Source organism: Argiope bruennichi, chromosome 9 (assembly GCF_947563725.1).
Source record: "Argiope bruennichi chromosome 9, qqArgBrue1.1, whole genome shotgun sequence".
Lineage (NCBI taxonomy): Eukaryota > Metazoa > Arthropoda > Arachnida > Araneae > Araneidae > Argiope > Argiope bruennichi.
In genome coordinates, this window is record NC_079159.1 from 102446494 (window position 1) to 102472664 (window position 26171).

At 25.6% G+C, this 26171-nt stretch overlaps 1 protein-coding gene across 1 annotated transcript; it reads left to right on the forward strand.

Annotated features, from left to right (window-relative positions):
* On the forward strand, nt 1–26171 carry LOC129984221 (centrosomal protein of 95 kDa-like). Its single transcript, XM_056094046.1, has 17 exons — nt 1–212; nt 1510–1641; nt 3482–3694; nt 3999–4090; nt 5026–5143; nt 6101–6243; nt 11121–11233; nt 13427–13535; nt 14514–14606; nt 14831–14900; nt 15251–15355; nt 19546–19727; nt 20686–20760; nt 21937–22089; nt 23341–23474; nt 24787–24871; nt 25935–26171. Exons 1-17 carry the CDS (start codon nt 167–169, stop codon nt 26088–26090), a joined length of 2019 nt encoding a protein of 672 aa, XP_055950021.1. The 5' UTR covers nt 1–166; the 3' UTR covers nt 26091–26171.

Genomic DNA, 26171 nt, shown 5'->3' on the forward strand with positions numbered 1-26171 from the left:
ACAAACGATTTAAAAATATCCGCGGTACGGTACGAGTCAGAATTATGTGGTTTATAATGCATTAAAATTTTTTTTAGTAAATATCAAAAATGTGATATTCAAATAATGTAGATGTAAAAAAAGGACGGGCTATGTAATTGTTTAATGCCTATAAAATTATATTAAAATGTCCCACAGTGATTTTTATGATTCGTCAAATTCTTTAGAAGAAAGTAAATAATTAATTTTTTATAGCCTTTTCTCTATACATTATTTGTATGTGCCTTTAAAAAATTAAATATTATTTTATGTGTCTACGTGATTATTTTTTTAGGCTAGTGAAGAGTGACTTATATGAATATTGATTATTTCTTCCAATATTCTAAATTTAAATGCTTCCAAATAGTAGTATTAGATTTATGAAGTCTGCTTTTTTGGCCTTAATGAGCTTCTTTTCCCCCTCTCTTTCATTCATAATTTATTAGCTACCATGAACTTCTGTACTAATTTTTATTTAATGCTTGATTTAAAAATAAATGACACTTTAATCATTTAAGTATTTGAAATGATTTGTTATAAACTTTTTTCTATAAAATTGAAGTTTAAGAGCCTAATATTGAATAATATTCATAACATTATATTATATTCAATATTAGGCATTAAGAGCACATTACATATTATATTCAATATTAGGCATTTAACATTAAGAGCCTAATATTGAATATAATATAATGTTATGAATATTATTCAATATTAGGCTCTTAAACTTCAATTTTATAGAAAAAAGTTTATAACAAATCATTTCAAATACTTAAATGATTAAAGTGCCATTTATTCATTGTTAAGCTCTTAATGTTATCAAAAATGGATAAAAAAAGATTCATTACATCAGGATTTTTTTTTTCTGTTGAAATAGTAATTATTATTTCAATTAAACTTTTAGATTTTGATAATGCTTTGAAACTTTAGCTTCTTTTCAGTAGTATTATAAAGTCCATCTGATTTCATTTTCTTGTTTAGATTCTAAATTGATAATATACAATTGTTTTTAACATTTTGTAACATGTAATTCTAACTATATAATAATTTCCTTTTCAAGAATAATGTTTTTTTTTAAAGAATTAAAAAAATATATCTAATTGTTAAGTATGTCTTTAGTCAATTATGTTAGTATTAATCTAGAAAGGAATTATGCTTATTAAAAATTTAATGAAAAGAATTAAAAAAATATGGATATTTGAATGTTGTAAAGATGTTATTCTCGCAGTTGTATCTACTTAATTGGAGAAAAAACAACAACTTATGGTTAATAAGACACCAGATTTTTTCAATGAAAATGCCATGATTTAATACAATTATTATCAGCATTTTTTAGCTGATTAAATTCTTTTTTAATTACCTTATTTAAATATTTTTTTGCTTTAATATTGATGCTCTAAAATGCTTAAATAAATATAAAAAAAGTGGAAAAGAAAATTAAATTTCAATTTATTTCATTTTTAATGTTTTTTTTGTTTTTTCTTCTTTCAGAATGTCTACATTTAGCTAATAAATTAATCTTGTATTGCAAAAGACCATGTCCTCGAGTACAGTGTCTTAGAGATATCAACAGTGATTTAATAGTATTGCTGTTTGAAAGCATTACAAATCACCCTATTCAAGGTATTTCTTAATATTTTTCATTTTAATCTGATTTTAAAAAATGAAGGCAAGTTAAATAAACTTTTACTATAATAACAATAAAACTTCTCTAATGACAGAATCAATAGAGATGAGAGTTAACTGTTTGGCACATTAATAAGATTTATTTCTTCACTTTATGCATCTTTACATTATGTGTGATTCTGTTTAAATTGAATGAAAATTTATATTAATTAATGAAATGACTGTTATTTATGATTATAAAAAGACAGATATTAACCATTATATTATATACTAATGATTTACAAGATAATTGTTGTTAATTTATACTTTTCTACATGTATCTGATAAATTGTTTTGCATTTAAAGCTATGCAATACATAAAATTTTCTTTGATTTCTTTGTATGTTTTGACTTACTATTTTGACTAGATAATAGGTACATTCCATTGATTCATCAATCCTTCTTTTTTGATGCATTTTTTTCTGTTATTCAAATACTTTTTTTTTTTTTTTTTTGCTATTCTGTCTTCTTTCTGGTTGTAAATTGATCTTGAAAGTAATTTTAATAGATATAATATAGTATAAAAAGTTGATTAATTTTTTAAGCTGTTATATATAGAAATACAGTCTTTGCCTTTGCTTTCTGCTCTTGCACTATTAATTGATTAAATTTTTTATTTCCCTATTGAAGTAATTTGTCTCTTCTTTAATATCTTGAATTATCATTTTACTGTTTGTTCAATTGCCTCTCATGTTTGATGAATAAATTATTTGCTCTAAAAAAAAAGAAATAGAAAAAAAAAAAAGAATAATTTAATAAGTGATTTAGAGAGAGATTCATTAAAATGTACCTTTAGTTATTTAAAAATAGATTGAAGCATATTCCTGTTTTTTAACCCTTTCTAGGGCCATGGGAAGTATGTTTCCCACCAAATTTATCAATCTTTGTATGAATTTATGCAGGTTGGCATAAGTTCTGACAAATTTTTTTAGAAACACAGATGCTTTAGTTCTTTATTTTACACAAAATGATGTGTCTTGATTTGTTACTTAATTATTAATTAACCAAATTAAGGAATTAATTAATCAAATTAAATTTATCTAATAAGCTAAATGAATCCCTTTTCTTATTCTAATTTCAAGCCTAAAATTATTTTAACATAATATGACTAGAAAAAAAATGGTCCTTTAAAGGGTTAATTTACTTTTATGACAAAATTTTTAGTGCTCAGCTAAGCACTTTGTATTTGCTTTGCTATGCTTATCAATATTGAAATCTTTTACAAACTTATTTTTATCAATTTTATTCATGTAATTTTATTTTAATCTCTTGAAAAACAGTTATTTGCAAAGGAAATTCTTTGGTTCGCCTTTGTTTAGCAGTTTTATATAATAACAAGATCATCACTAGAACTGAAAATGCAGAATTATGTGTTATTATATTATTTGATAAGACTTTAACTCTTTTTGAATCCCTTTGTTCTAATATAAATTATATTTATTTTAGAGTAAACTTTTTTTTTTTTAAACTTTTCAATTCCTAAAAAAATTCCACAAATTCAGTGGTGCATTTTTCTAATTATTAAATGGAATTTCTATGGTAGATCTTTGCACGTGAAGGCTATTGACTACTAAATCCATTCTCTCAAATATTTGCCTTTTATGTGTGTCACATGTATGTTAAACTTACCAAGATCTGATACCTTCCTATTGTTATTTCATTTAAAAGGAAAGATTATTTGATGTATGCCAAAGTATTTTTCTTTCATTCATCCACTTGTTGTGACTTAAATGTTTTTTAGATATGATATACAAAAGTAATAACTTTGTCATTGAATAATATTTAATTATTTTTATAGATTTATTAGTTTGTACAACCAAAGAAGAAGAAGCTCATAATGTGCAGGCTGTCATAGACACTCTATCTTTGGATATTTTGGGAATATCTCTGTCCCACATCACAGGGGAGGATGTAGTTGCTGGTAATTTAGTTGCTATTTGCAATCTTTTAGAAGTATTAGAAGGCATAACGTTGCATCTGAAAATAAAGAAAGACAAACTAGGAAGTAGAAGTAAGTTTTTTTAAATTTATATTTATATGGTCACTGTTCAAACTGATATTTATCTGAAAGTTTATGTATGTTTTAAATAATATTATATGTGTGATATATCATATTATTTAAAATACTCTTGTTTATTAATTGAAATTTTATTTTCTATTTCTTTATTTGCAAATAACTTCTGTAATTTTTTTGAATTTTTTTACTGTGCAAATTGCAAAATTATATTTAATTTAACAAATTACATTTGAAATGTATTACATATCTATTTTTTTCTTACTATATATGAAATATAATTTATTTTTTTTATTTTTAGGAAGCAGTCTTAAAAGGAAAATTTGTAGAAAAAAGGCACCCATCCTAAAAGTAGAATCAAAATCTTCTAAACATTCTTCAAATGGCATTTCTGTAATAAATTTTTCCTTTATTATCAAATCTTATATTTTTATGCAATATTTTGTTGATTTCTGAATCTTTTTCATATTAAGATGAAAAGAAATATTTAAAATTATAGATAAATATCTATAAAAAATAAATTTAAAAAATTGGTGAATTTTTTTCTATCTACTTTTTATAGTGAATTTTCTAAAAATATCAGTATTTTTATAATTTTTAAAATGTAAGAATTAATCTAGGTCAATATTGTGTCACCTTTTTCAACCAAAAGCAAAAATAAGAAAAGGAAAGTAGAAAAAATTGTAATTATCAGGATATTTATTTGATAATAACATAAAATAATAGGATCTATGCATTTCTAAAATAAGAACTCACTATAAGGATGAATAAGGGAATGAGGGGGGAAAACCTAAGAACGATGAGAGGTTTAAATGATTTACAAGTCCAATTTTGGAATAGTAAATAAATTTATCTTTGCTGATAATACTAAGTTGTGACTAAATCAAAGATAAGAATTGTATACGTAATTGTGCTTATCTTAAAAATTATTATACATAGTTAATTTATTTGAGTTTTTTGATAATTACTTTTATTAATAAATTATTGTTATGATTCATACAAAATAGATGTAAAAAGTCTTATTTTAATGGGAATTATATGAGTTTGGCCATTTCTGTAAGCATTTAATTATTAACTCATGATAGTATTATAGGATTGTTAGATGCATCTATTTACCAAAGATGCTATGATGTAACAAGTCTATTTTAAAAGATTATTTTTTTATGTACTTATTAACATTTTTATATAGCAAAACTTCAAAGGTGTCAGTGGTTAATTTCCCTAGGATACTAAAATTAAAATTATTTAATATGAGATTTGAATATTTTTTTGGATTATTTAATTTGATTATTTTTTAAAATACTTTTTCGTTGTTTATTTTAAATTAGGATGGTGGAAGTGAAGAAACTTCTATTAGTACTTCTGGTTCTCTTACTCTTTCCACAAATTCCAAATTTTCAATTTCTAGTCCCTCTGAACGAGGATCAAAGAAATCAACTAAAACCAGTAAGTAAAAGCAATATAGAATGCTGTAATGCTTTTATTAATTTTTTTTTAAAAAGACATTTAATTTTTTTGATATTTTAGCTAAAATAGGAGTTTACTTAAAGTATTCATACTTTATTTCAATTTAATTATATTTCAGTTAGATTTATTTTAACTTCTGAGAGGTATTGTGGTATGTTGGTGATAGTTTCAAGTCCAATATCAGTAATTTCTTATTCCACTGAACACCCACCAATTGTGTGATTCTTATTAAACTCATCTGGTATAAATGCTACCCATTAATGCAGTATTTAACTATGAAGTGGAGGATGTCAGTCTAATTATTGTCTTCATCACCTGAACATTATTTTATAGCCTTATTTTGAAACATTAATTTAAATAATTTAAAAATTCAGATTTTGATTTATTAGACAGATTAGAATTAAATTTGATGAAGGAATATGATTATCTTTGACTAATAAAAAACTTCTTTCTAAATTTTATATGTTAATTTTTTTCTTAGGATAAATTGAAAACATGACTGGATTTTGAAGTTATACTGCCTTTTAACAAATCAGAAGTTATATATATATATATATATATATATATATATATATATATATATATATATATATATATATATATATATATATATATATATATATATATATATATATATATATATATATATATATATATATATATATATATATATATATATATAAATATATATATATATAATATAATGTATTAGAGCAAGATTTAACCTTAATGGATAGCAGTGATGGGTTACAAATAAAAATGTTATCTTATAAATGAGAAAAAATATAGTGAAAATTTGCTGCATCAGATTAATTATGCTACTGCACCACTGACTTAAGAATACTCTGAAGTCTTATATTTTGCACTTTGTTTTTGATTTGTTTGTTTCAATTGAAAATTTATTTGCTTTAATAATTCTGTATATGTTCTGTACAGGTGTTAAAGATCACTTTACTCAGGAAAAGGATTTAACAACTGATTACCCAATCAGTAGCGGCTCTGCATCCTATTCTTCCCCCTCAAATGTAACTGACATTGAAAAATCTGAAGCAATTTTTCAAAAGAATCATGTAGTTGAAGTGAGTATTAAATTATATCAGTCACTTGTAACTTGAAGACTTTTCTGTGTGTCTTATAGAAATGCTAGGAATTTTAAAATTTTGTGGTTAAAAATGATTTTATTTGTTATCTTAATAATAAGGATGAATTTGTGTTTGTGCTCTATTGGCTCAATCACTTGACCTACCACTACCAAATTTGGCATATAAATATATATGGAGGATGGAAAAGCACAACTCAGAACAATTTTTTAAAAAAAGAAACTTTGATTAAAATTTTAATCAACTAAGCTTAATTTTATTTATTTGTTTATTCCTTATAAAAACCTTTGAAAATATTACTCCAAAATAAATTTTACTCCATTTTAAAATTACCAATTAAATAAACAGGCAATTTTTTTTTTTTTGTATTTCAGCAATTTTTTAAAAATACTTTTTTGCCTAATTTCAAACAATAGATTTCATTATTGCCCTGAAATTCAAATCATTTTCCTTCTTTTATAAGATATTTAATTATGTTACTTTCTTCTATTGTTGTAAACTGTGAAAAAAAGAATTCTGTTTAATATCTGTGTAAATGAAGCAGCAGTTATGGTCTCCTTAAAATTTTCTTCTATTTTAATACAGATATTATCCCTCTTACCCCACATTTCTTATTTGTTTAATCTTAAACCTGCATGTACTATTAAGGAATTTTCCCCTCTTAGAAAATCATTCATGTACATGAATTTGAGCTAATACGAAATGAATTATAAGTAGGACTGTCTCATTTATTGCAAAATGTAATCATGTTGTTGTTGCTAATCTCCATGGTCTGACGTAGTCAGACCAAATCCAAAAATCCGTTGACAAGAAGAAAGTCAAAAACGAGGAAGGGAGAAGAATAAATTTCTCCCCAATGAAATCCTAGACAGTCCAGAATATGTTCAGCAGAGGCCTGATGCTGGCAGCATTTCGGGCAAAGAGGGTAAAACTTTTCACCCTGAGAAAAGAAAAGACATTTAATGTGGCCACTGGCAAGGTGCAACAGGCAAGTGTTGGTTTTTCTATCACAAGGAAGATTTAAGGACTGCCCCGGCTTATTGGCTCTATACCAATCATGAGTAGGGGGAACCATCCAATTCTTCTTATTTAGGAATTTCGCCTGAGAGAATAGTTCTAAGTGTGTGAGCTCAGCAGAAGAGGAAGTCGCTAGGCTGCTTCCTTTCTTTGCAAGCCTGTCTGCTATTTCGTTACCAAGTAGATCCACATGAGATGGGATCCACTGGAAATGAATATCATGTTGAAGTGAAATCAGCTTCAACTTCTGAAGAATAGACAAACTTGCTTTATCTCCAACATAGGTCCAATTGTTAAGGTGTTCCATTGAGCTGCGGCTATCAGTAAGAATCCAAAGGTTCTTATAATTATTTTCGTGTAAAATTTTCTTAAGTCCCTCATCGATTGCTAAAAGTTTGCTTCTAAAAACGGAACAGAAGTCTGGATTTCGCTGACATAGAGAAAAACTAGACTGAGGAGTTACAATATAGATGCCACTACCTGCAGAATTGTCGATTTTGCTGCCGTCAGTATACAATTTAATGTCACATTTAGGTATTTTATTAATGACTTCCAAGGCCAATTGTCTGAGGTATTCTGACGCATTTTCCTTTTTATTAATGGGAACAGGGAGGTTGAAATGAAAGTGAACCCTGGTAAGTTCTTCAGTAGGATTCATACAGGAGAGAAGAGAATGTGGCTCTACATTTTTAGGAATTATATTCTGAGACAAGACTTGACTAAAGGGACTATTTTTCTTGAGTCTCTGGAGGTTAGTCCAATTTCTTAGGTATTTTGAAGTGTTGTTTTGAATGCCATAACTGGAAAGTTTGTTGAAATATTTGATAAGGTTAGCATGCCTTCTAACATGGAGAGGTTTAAGGTCGGCTTCATAAAGGACAATGTCTGAGGGGCAACTTCGTTTCAGACCAGTTATTATACGAGCTGCACTCAGCTGAACCTGTTCAAGTTTCTTCAAGTTGGAAACGGAGGCACAGCAATAAACTGGGAATCCATATTCAAGTAAAGGTCTGATGATAGCTAGATAGGTAGTTCTAAGGGTAGTCGCATCAGCTCCCCAATCTCTACCTGCAATATATTTAAGGATGTTTAATCGCTTTCTTGCTTTTGAGACTATGTAATCAATGTGCTTATTACTTGTAAGTTCAGAATCCGAAACAAATCCTAAATACTTTGGGTGTTTTTCATATGCAAGTTCTTGATTTTCAAGCATCAATTTTGGTTTGTAGTTGTATAAGTGTTTATTGGTTGTAAAAAAGGTGGTAATTGATTTGGCAGGATTAAATTTGAGTTTAAGTTCTGCAGCAAACTCGGACAAGGCCTTCAAAGGCTCATTGAGTTTGATCTCTAGAAGGTTTATATCGAATCCAGAGCTCCAAAGCGCAATGTCATCAGCAAACATACCAATGCGAGTTCCAAAAGAGATAACTTTTTCTGCACCTGCTAAAAACAAAGAGAATAGTGTTGGACTAAGCACTGTACCCTGTGGGACACCTTGGCTAAGATGAAAATTGTTAGAAAGTGTCTTATTGGACCTAACCCTGATAGATCTCTGTTGTTGATAATCTGTGATCCAAGCCAAAATATTTCCACGGATGTTAAAGCTATTATGCAGCTTAATGATTAATTTGTGTTTCCAAACTCTATCGAAGGCTTTTGTAAGATCTAAAAAAGCAGCCACGGTATGATGCGTTGGCTTGTGGTTATGAGCATCTCTGATAGTCTGTGCAAAGTAAAGAACTTGGTCAATGGTACTGTGGCTCCTTCGAAAGCCATACTGCTCACAAGGCATAAGATTATTTTGGTTTAGGAAGAATTGTAGTCGAATAAGGATAATTTTTTCCATAACCTTGCTAGTTGTACATGTAAGTGCTATTGGTCTAAAATCCTCAGGGGAGGAAGAATTCTTGTTAGGCTTTTTAACTGGAATAATGATGGCCTTTTTCCATTCCTGTGGTAAGCGTCCTTTCTTCCACGATAAGTTGAAAAGGTCAATAAGTCTTTGTTTCTTTGGTCTTCTACCTCCTGGTGCTCCAGTCTTTTGACTCACAGAAGCTGCACTTCCCTCCCCATGAATCGGTTGACAAATGTAATCATAAAATGTAGTGACTAAATAAAATTTTCTGTATTTTTGTAAATTTATTTGAATTTGTCAGGAACTTTACAAATTTTTATAGAATATTCAATACTGATACATAGTGTTTAAATATTTTATAGAATTGCAGGATATTCCTTTTAACATGCCAAACTGATGAATATTTCAACTAAATGTGTGATAGAAAGATGCAAGGGACCTCTTTCTATCACACATATTAGTATCACAAATCACTGTATGGAAAAAGTTTTATCATCTGGAGAAAATTGATTAATAAGTTTTAATGTTGAAGTAATATTGGAATTATGCTGCTTGAATGTAGGATTAGGTTTTCAAAATATTTTTTTACAGTGAGATTTTTATAGAATAAATAGGGAAAACTCTTCCCACTTGTTCAAATAATTTTTAAATAAGAATTTTCTTAACTCTTCTGTTCCCTTTGGTGTACACATTCATGTATTTCTCCATTACATATAGTTACAATACAGGAGATTTTGTATGAAAACTGATACTCTTATGATTTTTGGCATCTATTTACTAGATTTATGCATAGAGGAAAATAATCTATCACTAAAGAATATTTATTGATATTACACACTCATGATGGAAAGATTGAATTATGCTCACACATCATTAAATGTTAAATAGTATCATAGATAAAATGTGCATTAGTGAGCATATGTTCTATTTAATCATTAACATTACTTCAGAAGAGTATCTGATATGAAGAGAATTCAAATATTATTTACACACAGACTCAAAATATAAAGTGATTAGGAAATTAAAATGTTAACTGCTTGTAAATTGTATAGTTTGATTATGTTTTTGAAATTTTTCGTATCTGACATTTAAGCATTAAAGTTTGAGTCCAGTTCTTAAATTTATTTGAAAGCACAGAAATAAATTAAGGTTTGCTAAATTAATTTTAGTAAAATAATGCATGTCTCATTTATTAAACAACTGTTGCTTCTTATAGGTTGAATGCTTCTTGATTTAAGCCTTTTTTTATGTTTTAGTTTAATTTTCTTATTTAAAAAATTTTCAACAAATTAGAATTATTTTTCAAATAATTCATTTCTAGTATTTCCATTGATTTTGCTCATTTTAAGGATATAACTTTTGAGATTTGCAGAAACAAACTGTTTCCCTTTCTCTTAAAAAAGCTTTTAAAAAGTAAAATGATTGGACATCTAAATTGAGAGCAAATTCCTTCTTACTAAACAACACAATAACTATAATGAAGATGGAAAAACTATCTGTGATTTTTAAACTGCTGATTATGATTTCATAAAACATAAAAATATTAAGTAGTGTTATATCAATTTAAGTAGCATTATATTCATTTTGTAAAGCTCAATTATTAAAATTTGTCCAGATGATTTATCCTTAATTTCTTAATTTCCTGAATTATTATCAATTTGAATACTGTTTTTTTAATATAAGTTTTTTTACAATTAAAAATATGCTATGCTATGCTATCTTTCTATTTTAAATATTAGATGATATAATTTAAAAATTTATGTAAAAAGAAGCATGAATTGTACTCATTCATTAAACAAATGCAAATGATAAGTTCATAGTTTATAGCAAAGAGTAAGTTCATTTTGATTTATAATGATTTATTTTTAATGATATCAAAATTTTATATTGTCTGTTTTTTTCATTGTCTTTTATTCGTTCATTATTTAAAACTATACTTTTGTAAATGGATGCATAAAAATAACTTGTCAAATATTTTCAATAGGAAACTGATCATATCACATATCCTAAAAAGATACTGCAACAATTCAACAGTCAAGTATCTTCAAAACCTGAAAATAAACCTCATTTTCGGATTGAGAAAGTTGAGCAGGATAGGTAAGAAAAAATTTTTTTTATTAACTTATTGTCTATTTTAGATAGGATTTCAACTATTTTAATGATAAAAAAATCGTCTACACTGTAGCATTATAATCCAATATGTAACAATATAATAAATAATATAATATATAATCAAGATATAAATTTTAAAATTGTATGTAGTAACACTAAACAAATGGCACTGACAAAACTCGGTACTGTTCGTCAACGGATTCTGATATGACCACATTTCAATAACTCCATCTCATTAAGGGGTGAAACGTGGAATGATGTGTGCATTCCCGATATTTCCTTTGATATTGAATTTCCCCTATTAGATACTAGTAAATGTAAACATCTCCTCCTTTCATCTTTCCTCTCATCCCTATTTTGACGAATTAAACCCATCCTTACGCATGCGCAAAAGTGCGGTGGATTTTACAATCCGTTGCTGAGCAGTATGCATCTAGAAACATTTTAATATTTAAGAAAGCTGAATCTCACTTTTTTTATATGTAGGATTTAAAAATTTGGAATAGAGTTGACAGTAAGATGGCATTCAATCTGTATCCCAAATTTGTTTTGAAATAACTTCCTATGTGACATTCTCTAAAAGACACTACCTACTCATTTCATTTGTGAAAAAGAAAGTAACTTATGAAGTTTTTTTTTTCCCCCACAATATAAAAGTTTTGATCTTTTTGCCACGATTTCAGAGAGACAGTTATTCTGATTTGGAAAGTGCTCTAGTTATCTTGCCTTTGTAATTATTCCTGCCTGCTTAATAACTGCTATGTAATGAAGTTTCACAGCAGATTTTACTGTTACTAAATATTCAGTTTTAAAAACTCATGTTGAAATGATGTTACTTTATTTATTTTGGATTTTATTAAATAATTGCTAAATTATTATTTATTTGATGAATCAATTTTTTTATGTAATAATCTTAAACTACCTGTTACTTTTCTCAAAGCTTTAATAACCATTTGATTTCGTGTATTCCTCTTACTTGCATGCTTCTAATATCAGCAATATTTCTTTATTTCAGATGTTTACAATTTAGGGCTACAAAATTTTGTACAATATGCATATTATTGATATAAGCTTTCTGCTTAGAACACATGGTATTTAAAATTTGCAGAATCTGTATCTATCAACTCCTTTCATGCTGGTAGAATTTGTAGTTACAGGGAAGGGATATAATGATTTATATATTTATTGACAGCAGAACCAATTTGTATTAAAAAATTATATGTTGAATTAAATATTGTTATTTTGACAAATTAGTCCCAAAATTTCTTTGAAAGTATATAATCTGATATATATTGTTTCTTTATGGATAAGCATGTTTCCTGTTATTGAAAATATATGTTTTCTGTATTTGTGCTGATAAAAAAACTGCTGAAATGAGATATTTAGACAATAAATATAATAAATTAATTCAAAAAATATTTAAAAGCCTTTTTTTTTCTTTCCTCTCTTATTTCATTTATAATTGATACTTGCATCCGTTTTAATTAATAATTTTAAGTTCTTTGAAGCAATAAAATTATTTGATTTTATGTTATTTAGTAAATAATTAGATATCACAAGGTAGTTAATTATAAGAATTAGTAATAATAACAAATTGAGTCTCATTATGTAATTGCAATTATTTTTGTAAATTTTGAATTCATTACTGAAAATAGTAGTAGTCGTGTTTGCTTTAAAAAATTGAACCGGTTTCTGTTCATTCAACAAACGACTATGTTTACGATATTAATTAATTTTGAAAAATTCTGCAATTGAATTTTTTTAATTTTCTTAAAAAATGAGTTATTTTTCAATATGTGTATTTGCTTATTATCTATGTTACTATATCTAATTGTGCTTTATCTAAATTTATGTTTTTATCTTTCCTCTTTTATGTAAGAGACTATTTTTTATATATGCATAATGACAGAGTAATTACATTTTAATGAAAAGCAAAGCATATTACGTCTAATAATAACTTTTATTTAGTCAGTAATGGTTTGCCAGCTGATTAGTTTTATGACTTTTAACTAGATTTTGGTAATTTGTTACAGTTTTTAGATTTGTGACATTTAAATTAGTTTCTCAAGAATATGAGAATATGTTTTTTGTTTACTGATAAAAATTGTGAAAATCAAATAAGCTATTAATCTAATGTGATTTGATATAAATTCTGTTTTTTTTTTTTTTTTCTTTCAGACATTTAAAAGATTACAAAGAATTATCTTCTAAGCCTGGATATTTGAAAAGGAAAATTTCTAAATGTCCACATGAAAAAAGAACACAGCAGTCTGTAGAAAAAGAACAAGTATGAAGGAAATAAGTTTAGTTATTAATGAATTTTTAGACAATGTTCTTATTCTTGTTTATGATATATTTATTCTGAGTTACAATATCCAGTTTTTAAATTTTTTGTACTTATACAATTTTTAATGCATGCTGTGTTCGTGTTCTTTTTCAGTTTCATTTAATAGTTGGAAGTAATTGAAATTCATTGTAAGAAAATAAAAAAAAAATTATTCATTTTTCTGTCAAGTTTATAAGATTTGTATATCCTCTGCCACTTTATCACTTCCTTAAAAAAAGGTTTTTTTTTAAAAGATGTTTTTTTATTGGAATATTTTTAGTATGGAAAACTTCAAAAGTAATTTTTTAAATTGCTTTGGAAACTTTAAATAATCCAGAATATAAAATAATATTAATGCTTTCATATTATTTCTGGAAGTTGTTTTTAAAATTTATTTTTTTTCTAATTTTATGTTAATCAAATATTTTTTTCCTATTTTATTTTTTTAAATCTTTTTTTGTCTAAAGAAATACAAACAAACTATTTATGCAATAAGTTTTTAAAAAATATCCTATATTAAATATTCGTTATATAAAATTGGAACTAATGGTTTATTATCAGTTTTCTTTAAAAGCAAATAACAAACATTTATCTATTGTACTTTTTCAAATAATTTAAGCTCACCTTTGAAATTTCTTTATTAAGGACATGTTTTATATTATTGATCCTGTAAAAATACATAGCAATATATTAAGTTACTTACTTTTTTTTTACTTGTTATCTTTTCAAAATTTGTTCTTAGAAATTTCAGGTTTATTTTTTATTAATCATTATCTTTTATTTAATACTTTAGTAAATTTTAATGTGCTTATAAAAACTATATCTTATTATTTTTAGATAATAATATATATTTTTTAAATTTTTCATATTAATTTTACAATTTTTTTTTTAAACTAAATTTTTAATAAAGTGATACCCTTCCTTTGTATGCTTACTTAGGAGGTAGAGGAATTATTTGAAAGAAATCTAGAAAAGAAGGTCAGAGTTCTTTTAGAAAAGAATAGTTCCTATTATCCTCAAGCTTCTAGATTAGTAAGTAATTTTCTTACTTCAGTGTTTGAAAAATACATTAAAATTTTAATTAAATTTGAACTTAATATTTTTATATATAGTACAAAAATCATTTTAAAATTTTGCCTAGCAAAATGTAATGTTCTGCAAAATGATTGGAAACCAGTTCTTATTTAATTTATAAAAAGAAGAAGTATCATACATTTAAGTTTTATTTTGTATATTAGATTATATTTAATTTTCAGAAAAGACTGCAGCTTCAAAGGTTACAAAAACCCATTAGGAAAGCAGCATTCACTCCCTGCAAAAAATCTTGTAAGTACTGTGCATTCTAGTTAATATATTCACTTTAAACTTTTAAAGTAAAATGGAATTCTTATTTATTTTAGAACAGAGTTTGCAATTATTATTATCAGTGGTATTTTTATTATATAAAACTGATTAATCTGACTTCTTTATGTTCATAAATATTTTTTTTAATATTAAAATTCATTAGATTCCAAGTTAAAAAAAAGTTCTGCAGATAATTGCTATAAGATTTTCTAAATCATTTGCTTAACCTAATTAAAAATCATTTTTAATTACATTTAATTTAATTAAGATATTCTTCTTGTTTGTGATTATTTATTCCATATTTTATTATGTATTTATTTTTTGTAACACAGTTCTCCTACCTCACTCATTAAGACGTCGTTCTATAAGAAAAACATCTTTCAAACGGACAAGTGGTCATAAAAATCCTATTTCTCATACTCATCAGAGACAAGAAGGTAAGGATATGCTTAAATATTGCATGAACTAAATTTCATAGATAAGATAGCAAGATCCATAGTGTAAAAGATACTACTAGTCAATCATGATTGGGGTTCCCATAGTCCTTAAAAATATTCAAAACTTTTTGAATTTTATTTGTTGAATTTGGGACCCAGAAAATACTTGATTTTTCATTAGGTGTTTGAAAAATAGATAAGTACATCCAATATGTTTTGAGAAAGTAGAAAAATTAATTGTTTACACCATGTTTTTGCTTGAAAATTCAGCTAATTTAAATTAGATGTTACAACTGCTTTCGTTTCAGAAGTGTTTCGATATATCAGGACCTTTAAATCTACCCGATTTCTTCTTTAATTTGGTGAATTACTCAAATGATGATAGAATACTTCAGCAAATAGAGTCACTTGCATTTTAAAACATTTATTTGATTTAGACGCAACATATTTTCATCAATTCACACACAAAACACGGCTATATACAAGACTTATGTACAATTAGTTATGAAAACATATTTTACATCTATGGAACAAGAGCATGCAGGCTCGTGAATAGTCCGTTCACTTCAGTTCATTTTTAAACATGGACGGTCTTCTTCACATTAGAATTAAAAAATGAGTGATTCTGATAGATTAAAAAATTGTGAATTCTGTCATCATAAAACTTTTCTCTCTGTGTAATTTGATGGAAGGAAATATGAAGGGGGGGGCTTACAAATTTACACCACAACTGCTGAGGAATCTTCAACACTTTGCTCTTAGATATAATATTATTATGCCATCTATTCATCTTTAAAAGGCTTAGATACAGAATTGAAATGACCTTTGAAATGCATGAATAGTTCTTTTTCCTATAACTCTTGTTAGAAGATTTCAAACTTGTTTTGAGAAATGATTTCAGACAGCGAGACTGCTAAAAAGTTCTGCTGTGGACAAACAAAACATTCTTTTTAAAACTGATTTAGCATGTTACTCTATATATTAGACATGGTTTATTCAAATTGACTGCCTTTAATGTATATAATTTAATGTTTGATGAAGTATCCAACAATTTTTTGTAAATTAAGAAATAGATTTCTTAAATGCCTTCCAAATTTCAGTTTTGGAAGGAAAGAACAAGGAGGTGGAAATCAAATACATGGCTTAAACTTTTATAGGTCATTTTAAAGATTAAGATATTTTAAAACTTTATGATTCTATTAAAAAAACTGGATTTGAAAAAGAATTGGATTTTGATAATTTATCTAATTAAAATTTTTTTTGACTTTTTGAATTATTAGATGCAAAAAGAATTTTTAATATTGTTAATAAATGTGTGTAGTGTTACCTACATATTGTCAAAAATTCATTTAGATATGGCAAAATAGTATGGGATATTGAACATCAGATATCTTATGTGTATTATTTATTCAAAGATTCCACAACAAGAAGGGAGAACTACTTAAAATTTGTGAAATGGAGGCCATTAACTACACCTAAATTTTTGCAAAACCTGATGTTTAGAGAATAAAACTGCTGCTGATTAGCAATGAAATGCTGGTGTTAATATGTTGAGAATACTTAAAAGTGTAAGCTTCCTGGACTAGAAATAATTTACATTTGTTTCAAAGTGTAGCAAACATGTGTCTCTACCTGCCTAACTGAGAGTTTTCTTGTCATTTTCCAGTCATTTTTTATATTCTACAATTCAGCATTTTTTTCATATGATATGAAAAAGATACTAACTAATTATGTAGAAACTTACAGCATTATGAAAAATAATATTTTAGAAGCCTAAGACTTGCAAATAGTGTTTCTGAGTTTAGTTTTTCAAAGCAAAGATTTAAATGCCAATATCAGTAAAATTATTACAGGATTTTTTGAGAATAGAACATTTAAAAACTCATTAACCTGAAATAAAATTTTAAAATGTAGCTAAGAGATTTGAAACATTAATATCCATGTTTTTTATGTACTTTCATTTGTAGAATTTTGAGTTAGTTTTCTCTCAATAATGTGCTTTCTAGAAGTGTGGGTTGTTTAGATCCAAGAGAGATAACCAAACAAATCCATTTTTGTTGCAACAAGATGAAGGCCATTTTTTTTTTAAATCTATTGAATTACAAATGATTTCAAGAAAAAGCAATATGATTCTATTTTAATACAATGCAACAATTTTTTGAATAATGTGACTTGCAATTCAGTAAAATTCGAAGGGTTTGAAATATTGAATTGATAAGTCTTTATAAAATGTTTAGAAGATCAAATGTCTTATCAAAAATTTTGGGAGGTAATTAAGATTCTAGTTGAGACCATATAAGTTGCAAATAGATCATAGTTGAAAGGAGATTTATATTGAATTTGAAAATCTTAAAAAAGAAATATAAGTTGCAAAATGCTTTGTTTTAGATTAATTGAAAAAGTGCAATGGAGTAGAGAATTTTTAAATCACAAGACATTAAATTAAATATATTAGCTCTAAATATGCCATAAACAATCATAAGCAAATATTGCTATCCCAATGTGCTGAAAAGAAAAAGAAATGCATTAAACTTCATTTAAAAGATTTAAAATAAATAAGGGGATTTTAAAAAGATATTACAAATTAATTGAAAAGGCAAAGAAGAATTGAAATTTCCAATGCCTAGCAGAACAGATTAATTTTGGAAATTGTTGCTTTAACAAACAAAATGAAAATGTATATTTAAATTATTTGAGTGCATTGAGTGCATCAATTTATTTCTTTAAATGTAAATAATGTTATTTGTATTTCTCTCTTGCTTTTATTCCTTTATTTTACCAAATTTTGATCAAAAGTGAGGTTAGAGAATTTTTTTTTAGTGATTTTATTATATATATATATATATATATATATATATATATATATATATATATATATATATATATATATATATATATATATATATATATATATATATATGTGTGTGTGTGTTTCAAGTAAAGTAAGAATGTGTTTGTGAAGTGAACATTAAGTTGTAATTTGTATGAAATTACACCTCGTAGTAGCCATGTGGTGGCCGACTTAAGGGCTTGTGATCTCAAAATCCACTTTGAATTACATATCTGTTATTTTCATTTTACATCTTTCGTTTATTAACTATAAGATAAGTGCAACAAATATTCATAATGCTTTTTACTTAAGCATCTAGAAATAATAAACAAAAAAGTAATGGGGCATTTTAACATTAATTATTAAAATATTTTATCTAAATTTGTTATTTATATTTTTATTTCTAAAATATTCAATTTTATCGATGCTAGAATTTTTATAAAAAAGGTCCTTGAAATTCCTTAAAATGACCTTGATTTGTTTTTCTTCAATGATAGTAAGAATTTGATGATAAATATAATTATAATTCTGTGTTATAATTAGTATTATATGTTTTATATGTTAGTATTATATGTTATTGTCGAAATACATTGTTTTTATTTTATGCTTAGTACCTAAATGAAGTAGTTTAATGGCTTCTCAAAATCTTGATTATCTGTTTTAAAAGAAAAAAATTATTAAAAAGAGAAAAAATTAAATTAGAGAATATTTAATTCAAGTAACACTTCTAAAGACCCACCATGTAAGCTCACAAAATATGTCTGAGATCAGAAATTCTCCCACTATTGTAAAATTTTGAAAAGGAGATGTTGGCTTTAATTTTGTCTTTGTGGTAGGGATTTAAAGTAGGATTCCCCCATATATGGGATAGCTATTTTTTTATAGAATTATTATTTTCATTTTGTGCTGTCTGCTTGAATAATGTTGTCTAATGAACAAATTAGATTTTAGAAATAGCCTTAGATTTAATTGGGAGATTTTAGATCAAGCAGTGCCTTCAAAGATCTTCCATGTATTTAGAACCTGGTGTGTATACACATCATTCATGGATAAAAAATTCTTCTATTGGAATGAGGAGATAATTTAGGTAAGCAGTGGGCACTGTTTGCAAATATCACTCTAATGGTTGGAAAGTGAAGGAACTTTTGCCGATAACTCTCTTGTGATAGCTTTGAAAGCCAATATTAATACAAGAATAAAGCCTTAATTTTATTCCAGGATCAGTATTCTGTTCTGAGAATCATTACACATTTATTGTTTTTTATTATTAAAAAAAATATTTTTTTAGATGTCTTTTTATCAATTGAATTTTCATGTATTTGAAAGAAATTACTTTAATTTATAAATTTTATTTTTACAGGAAATGAAATGGAAGGGAGTATTCCAACTGGGTTTATTCAAGAGCTTTTTGAAGAATTTCCTGGTCTTAAACTACCTCCTCAAATTATTAATCATATAAGAAAAAAATATCAACAGCATCTTTTGAAGTTACATAAGCAAGTGAAAAGCTGTCTTTTAAAGAAACCAAAATCTCAGTTACAGGTACTATTTCTGTATGATTTTTCTTTCTGCAATTGTTTTGAAAGTTTGTCTAATTTTGTTCTCTGCAAATACTACTTCTGTTCAGGGTTTTATAAAATTTATATAGGACTTAGATTACTCTTATTCCATTTAAATTTGGGAAAGATAAGGTTTTAATTTGAAGCATTTAAATTGTATGCTTAATATATTTACTGTATCTGCTTTCGTTTATCTTTATATTTTTATGTAAAAAAATTAAAAATATAAATATTTTATACTGTACAGTTTTTATATTCAATTCTTTAAGAGGTTTTATGACTCACTTATTTTTAATACCTAAATGATGATTACCTTATAGAAAACAGATTCTTTTCAGATAAATTGCATTTTTAACTGTGTAATAAATTGGATCAATTTGAAACATTGGCATTTAAAGGTAATTTACAGCATTTGCATATTTAAGGTAAATAAAAGCAAAAATGGAACTCTTTGAAGAAGTTTGAACTGTTCTGATAAGTTTCCAAGTTATGATAATAGAAAATTTCAAAGTGTTTTGCCTTTATTTCACTCCTTTTAGAGGAGCATAGCAACTTTTTTTTAGCATATCATTCCTTAGTGCTAATGCTCCTCTAGATGCTAATGAATGTGTCAGATTTGTTCAAACTTGTCACAAGCATGGGATTGTTTGAAGTTCAAACAAACAGTCATTCATTTTTATAAATATAGATTAAGAGAAATATACTATGCTCAGTTTTGAAACAAATATTTTTATTTCTTCGTATATCAAAATTTTGTGAAAGATTTTGCTTTAAGGATCTTTTAAATCTAATAAAATGTAATGATTATTTTCATTGCCAGACAAAAAAAAAAAAAAAAAAATGTTTATGTCTTTAAGAAAATTTTAAAATTTTTAGAAATATTTGATAAAGTCAATAATGCATGTGATCACATCCAGAGACAATTATTTTCATTGGTTTAGGCAGAAGAAGCTGCAAAACGTCAAGCCCTTCTATCTGAGCTATTAAAGAAAAATATCCTCGAAGAGCAGCATTTGGTGAGCCATTTCTTTAAATTATTTCTGAATTATATCTTCACTCATTATTATCTTTATATTCCAGTTACTGATAATAATAGTTATTTACTTCGTTTGAAGTTTTGATGTAATAATTTTTTTTTATTTTAGTTTATTGATTGCTATGATAATAAAGACAATTATGCTCAATGTATATGACTATTAAAGTTAATAAAAATGAATAGAGTTTGTATCTTTAAAATTTTATTATAGACCTGAAGGGATTATTAATCTTCTATTTTTAAAATAAATAAAATTAGCAGAAGTTTTTATTTTGTTTATGGTTATAATCATATTTGTTCTGAATTTTTAATTTAATGTAGCTGCTTTAGGGTGACAGACTTTCGCATTTTCGGACTCATGGTTTGACAATGAGGGTAATTTGTGAACTGCATTCCACTTCCAGAATTTTAATGCAAATGTAAGAAAAATGGCAAATGAATTAGATTCACTTCTGGCAGACATTTTGGAAAATTGGGTTTTGAATCCATTAGATTATTCTGTCTTTTAATTTTTTTACTTGAATTTCTAGATATTTAGGATGAAGGGCAGGTGGAGATAAAGATTCTCTGTTCACACCTTTAACAGAAGCCGCAAATATGAAATAGCACTTCATTAAAGTAGGAGACAAAAAAATACTATGCCCTCGATTTTAGTAGCCATCACTGTGATGGTATAAAATTTAAACTCTAAAAAAAGAAGCTATATCTACAATAAAATCAGTTAATTTAGCCACAATTCTAAAATTTAATCTTTGAATTTTTAGGTATTTTTTTTTAATCTCAAATTTGATTCATAAAATTTTTGTAATCAGTACAATAAGATTTAATTTTGTCTCCATTTTTGATTCCAAAATAGATTTTCATAGTTTTATTTCTCATTTAAAAAGCTTTTTGTTCATTAAATAATAAGAAATTATAATAATAATTATTAAAGGATAATTATTATAATATTATAATTCTTTAATCATAAGTACATTAAATAATAAATAAAAACTTTGGTTCATTAAATAATAATAATCAAGTTAATAATATGTAATTTCAGACAAATTTTTTTAACGTGATTCTTTTTTATTGCCATAAGATCAGTAAAAATGTAATATTCTAAGTTTAATTATTTGAGTTTAATGTAATAGTAACAATTCTGTTAATCTTTCAGAGAGAATTAAGAGATAACAGAAAGTATGAAAATAAAATAAAATATCGTTTAAGAGATGCAAGATTGCAGTCTGCTAAGATGAAACAATATTGTGACGAATTTCATACAGAAATGAGAAAGAAAATGCAGAAAAGAAATTTTACAGAAGAACAGGTAAGTTTGAAATATACTACTCTAATTTGTTGCTTCAATAATTAATACAAACTGTGGTGATTTTTTAAAAATTTTTATGCATATTTCTTATTATGCACTTTATATAATTTTATGTACTAAAAATAAGTGTAATATTTGTAAGTAAAATGTTAATCCTCTTTTTAAATGTAAGCGTTGACACTTAAGTATTAGAATTTTGAAAGATTTTATGATTTTCAAATTCTTATGCCGGAAATATTTAATAATGATTGAATAATTCATATTTTATATTTCAATTATCTTGAATAAAAAAATGTTATGATAATTCTAAAACTTATTTAATATATTTTTTCCCGACAGGCTCATTAAACTTCCCCATCATTAAGTTAAAGTCTCATATACAGTTTTTTTGTTTTTTTTTAATCAGGTTTCTTTAAAATTAGCCTTACTCAGCACATTGATTTGTAGTTTTATCACTACCATTTTTGGAAATTTTGGATAATTATGTGATTAACATAATTGTTTACTGCAAGTTTTAGAAGTTAAAGGAAGAATTTTTTAATAAAAGATTTTAAGTGACTCTTTAGCCCTGGTTAGGATAAAAATTTCAATATCTGAGAAAACTTGGAAAATTTCCGTGCACAGAAACAAAACTGAATTGCTCCATTTTTATTTTAAGAGAAATTTCTGCATGGAAACATCCACTGCATGACGAATTTTTAACTATGGAATCATAGCTGGAGATGGTCATTTGTAATTTGAAGGAAATAGTTTTTAAAAACTAATCTTACATTTAAAATCCTTGTATTGTATAAGCTATTAATTTTTTCATCTGTTAGCATACAATAAAGCACAGCAAGAAGAAAATGTCATTCAAAATGACATGGAAATTTATCTGAAATTTCTGTTCACAAATATATTTATCTGCTTATTAAGTATCACATCTTCTAACGGTAAATGTGACATTTTGCATTAAGATTTACAACTGATACATTGCATAATGAGTGATAAATTTTTCATGGTTTCTAAATTTCATCATTAGTTTTAAAGGAATCCATTGTCCATTGATCCATTTTTATCCATTGTCTTTACATATCATTTTCAAAACTATATTTAATTTTAATTATGAAATATGCATTTAATTTGAATAAAATGCAAAAATAAAAAAGTTTGAAAAAAATGATGGAATGTCTTTATTTCTGTATTTTATATGTTTTCATTTAGAATTTGCTTAATTTATTTGTGTTTATAATGATTTGATTTTTTTTATAGATTCTTGAGAAAATTTTTATGGATGCTTTGAATATACAGAAAGAGCAAGTTAATTATTTGTGTGAAGAAGTAAAAGAAGCAGAGGAAAATGATGCAAAGCAACATTTAGCATATCTTGATGCATTAGAAAATCTGTATCCTTTTTCATAAATAATTCTAAATAACTTTTTGTTTTATTTATGCAAACTTGATTTTTTATGCATAATCAGATTCCTTCAATATTATAGATAATTCTTTTTTAATTGATGTCATTAAATTATTGCTTGGATACAACTGAACTAAGAAAGCATGTATTTGAAAGATTTAGCAGATATATAAAACATAGTACATCTGTTTCAATCATTAAAAGTAAATATTTTTCTTCGTTTAGCATGTGGTTCAAAAAAAGCGTCTTTGTTGAAATTATTATTTCTATTTCAAAGAATACTGCATCACAAATTATAATTTCCTTTTGAAAACTTGCAATGAACAGGTGCATTAAATACAACTTGCAAGAATGGTTTCGATGGTTGTAAAGATAATGGTGATAGGAAAAACCAAAAAAAAAAAAAAATGGGATTGGAAGAATCTCTGGTAGAAAATTCTAAGCAAATACATCGGAATTGAATAAAACATTAAACTAAATGTCCAAATATATGAAGATTTTATAGATTAGTTTGAAGACTAGATTATTTTAAAACGAGAAAAGTTCTCTCTTTATAGAATCTTTAAAAAAATGAATTGGGAGAATTTAGATCAGCACTGCTGAATTTGCATGAATCATTGAATCAAGAATGCTCAGAATATGGCAAAATACAGTACAGTACAAGACTATTTTCCAACATTTTAGATTCCCTTATTTGTTGAGAGAACAATCAAAATAGTTCTGGAAGCAATTTGTAAGGATTGTCTAAATTACTGTGAATCCATCAGATTTTTAAAAAATTTTTTTTATTATTATTTTTATCCTTTAGATAACTATATTTGTTATACATACAGGGCAACCTTTTTAGAGAGCAATTCAACTCTTATAAGCGTTAGCATTGATGACAGTAATTTCAAAGTGATCAGAATTCTTTCTCCATAAAATCTATGAATGCTTTCAGTCAGTAGATGGAAGATATATATATATTATTCTGGTATATAATATTATGGATAAATTTTTTTCTATAATTCTTCGATACTATTTCTTCTATACTCTTTACTCCATTAATAATGGAATATATTTATATAAAGTGTAAATATGACTCCAATATCAGTAAATAATTAAATAATCATAATTTAGGCATATTACTCTTTTTACATTTACATTGTAAAATTATGTTTGTGAAGTTTAGTGTATTAATTTTTATTCATTAACAAATGAATAAATTGCTTACTGATGATTTTAAAAAGTTATATATATTTTTTATTTTGTATTAATCCAATTTTATATTATGGCAATTTTTTCCTTTAACTCCATTCTAGATATCAAACACAATTTGCAATGCTTTCTGAGGCAATATCAACTGAAAAGAAAGACAAGGAAGTGCAAGTAAAGGCTCAAGAACAAGTAAAATTATTTTAATATGCATATCTTATTATCAGGTTCTAGAGAAAGTTTTGGTTGAGGTTTTGAATCTATAAAAAAACGTGGCATTAAATAAAGAAATATGTCATGAAGTTAACTATGCATCAGAATACCTCCTAAACTGAGCTTTTGAAAAAACAGAGAGTGAACCTTTTTCTAATTGATTTAATTTGGCATTTCTTTTATATTAAAATGTGTTAAAATATTTAAAGCTTTTGCAAATTTTTTACAAAATTAAATTGCTTTATTGCATACTTTTCAAAACTTTTGAGTTGCTAATTTAATTTATATTAGTGTGCCCAAGTAGTAAAGCATTTAATATATGGAAAGTAAGAGATATATAAAAAAAAGTGTAAAAGTAATTTTTAGAAATATTTTTTTTTGTGTATGATGAAGATTTTTCGTTTAAATTATTTTCTGCTTTTTGTCTTTAATTTATAATTTTTTGTTATAAATATTATGGAAACATGTTGGTTCTACTTATATTTAATCGAAAGTTAATTATATTAATTTCTAATTGAATTTTGGAGTTATTAAAAAAGTATATTGTAATTGAGTACATACTAATGTACAAAATTTCAGAACTCTAATATTGCAGGATATAAATGAAAAAAAAAATTATTACTAGATACCATCTTTTGAACCATAAAACAAATCAAGTTAAATAAAAGTCTGTAAAAGTAAAATACGTTGGCACAAAGATGAATCATGATGTTATTCATATATAAGTCAAATATATGTATGTATTATAGAGGTCCCTTTTAATATAATGATTTTTATGATTACTTTTTGATTAAAAGTATTACTCAGTTTATGATTTTTATATAATATTTTTTTCTATAGAAATATGTTTAATAACTTCATAACCTAAAATCTAGTTTCTTAGTTTAAATTCATATTGGCACTAGATAACCTGTTGTTTGCTCTCATCAAATTGAATTAATTTTGCTTTATAAATTCCATTTTTTTTGTTTGTTTAAATTCTGCTAAATTTTAACATCCAATAATATAATTATAACAAATTAACATATTGTTTTATTTATAGGTAATAAGATCGATGCAGAGGGAATTTCAAGATGAATTAAAAAAAGAAATTCGATTCATGCAAAAAGTTATTTTAGAGTGTACAGAAGATACTCACTTTAGAGAGATGGATGCAGAGTTATATAAAGAAAAGCTGAGGAGAAGATATTTCAGATAAAGTTATATGTGTATAAAATGTGAATTCAAGATTATAATTTAAAATTTTATTTGCATTGTAATAAATTACATTTCATTTGTA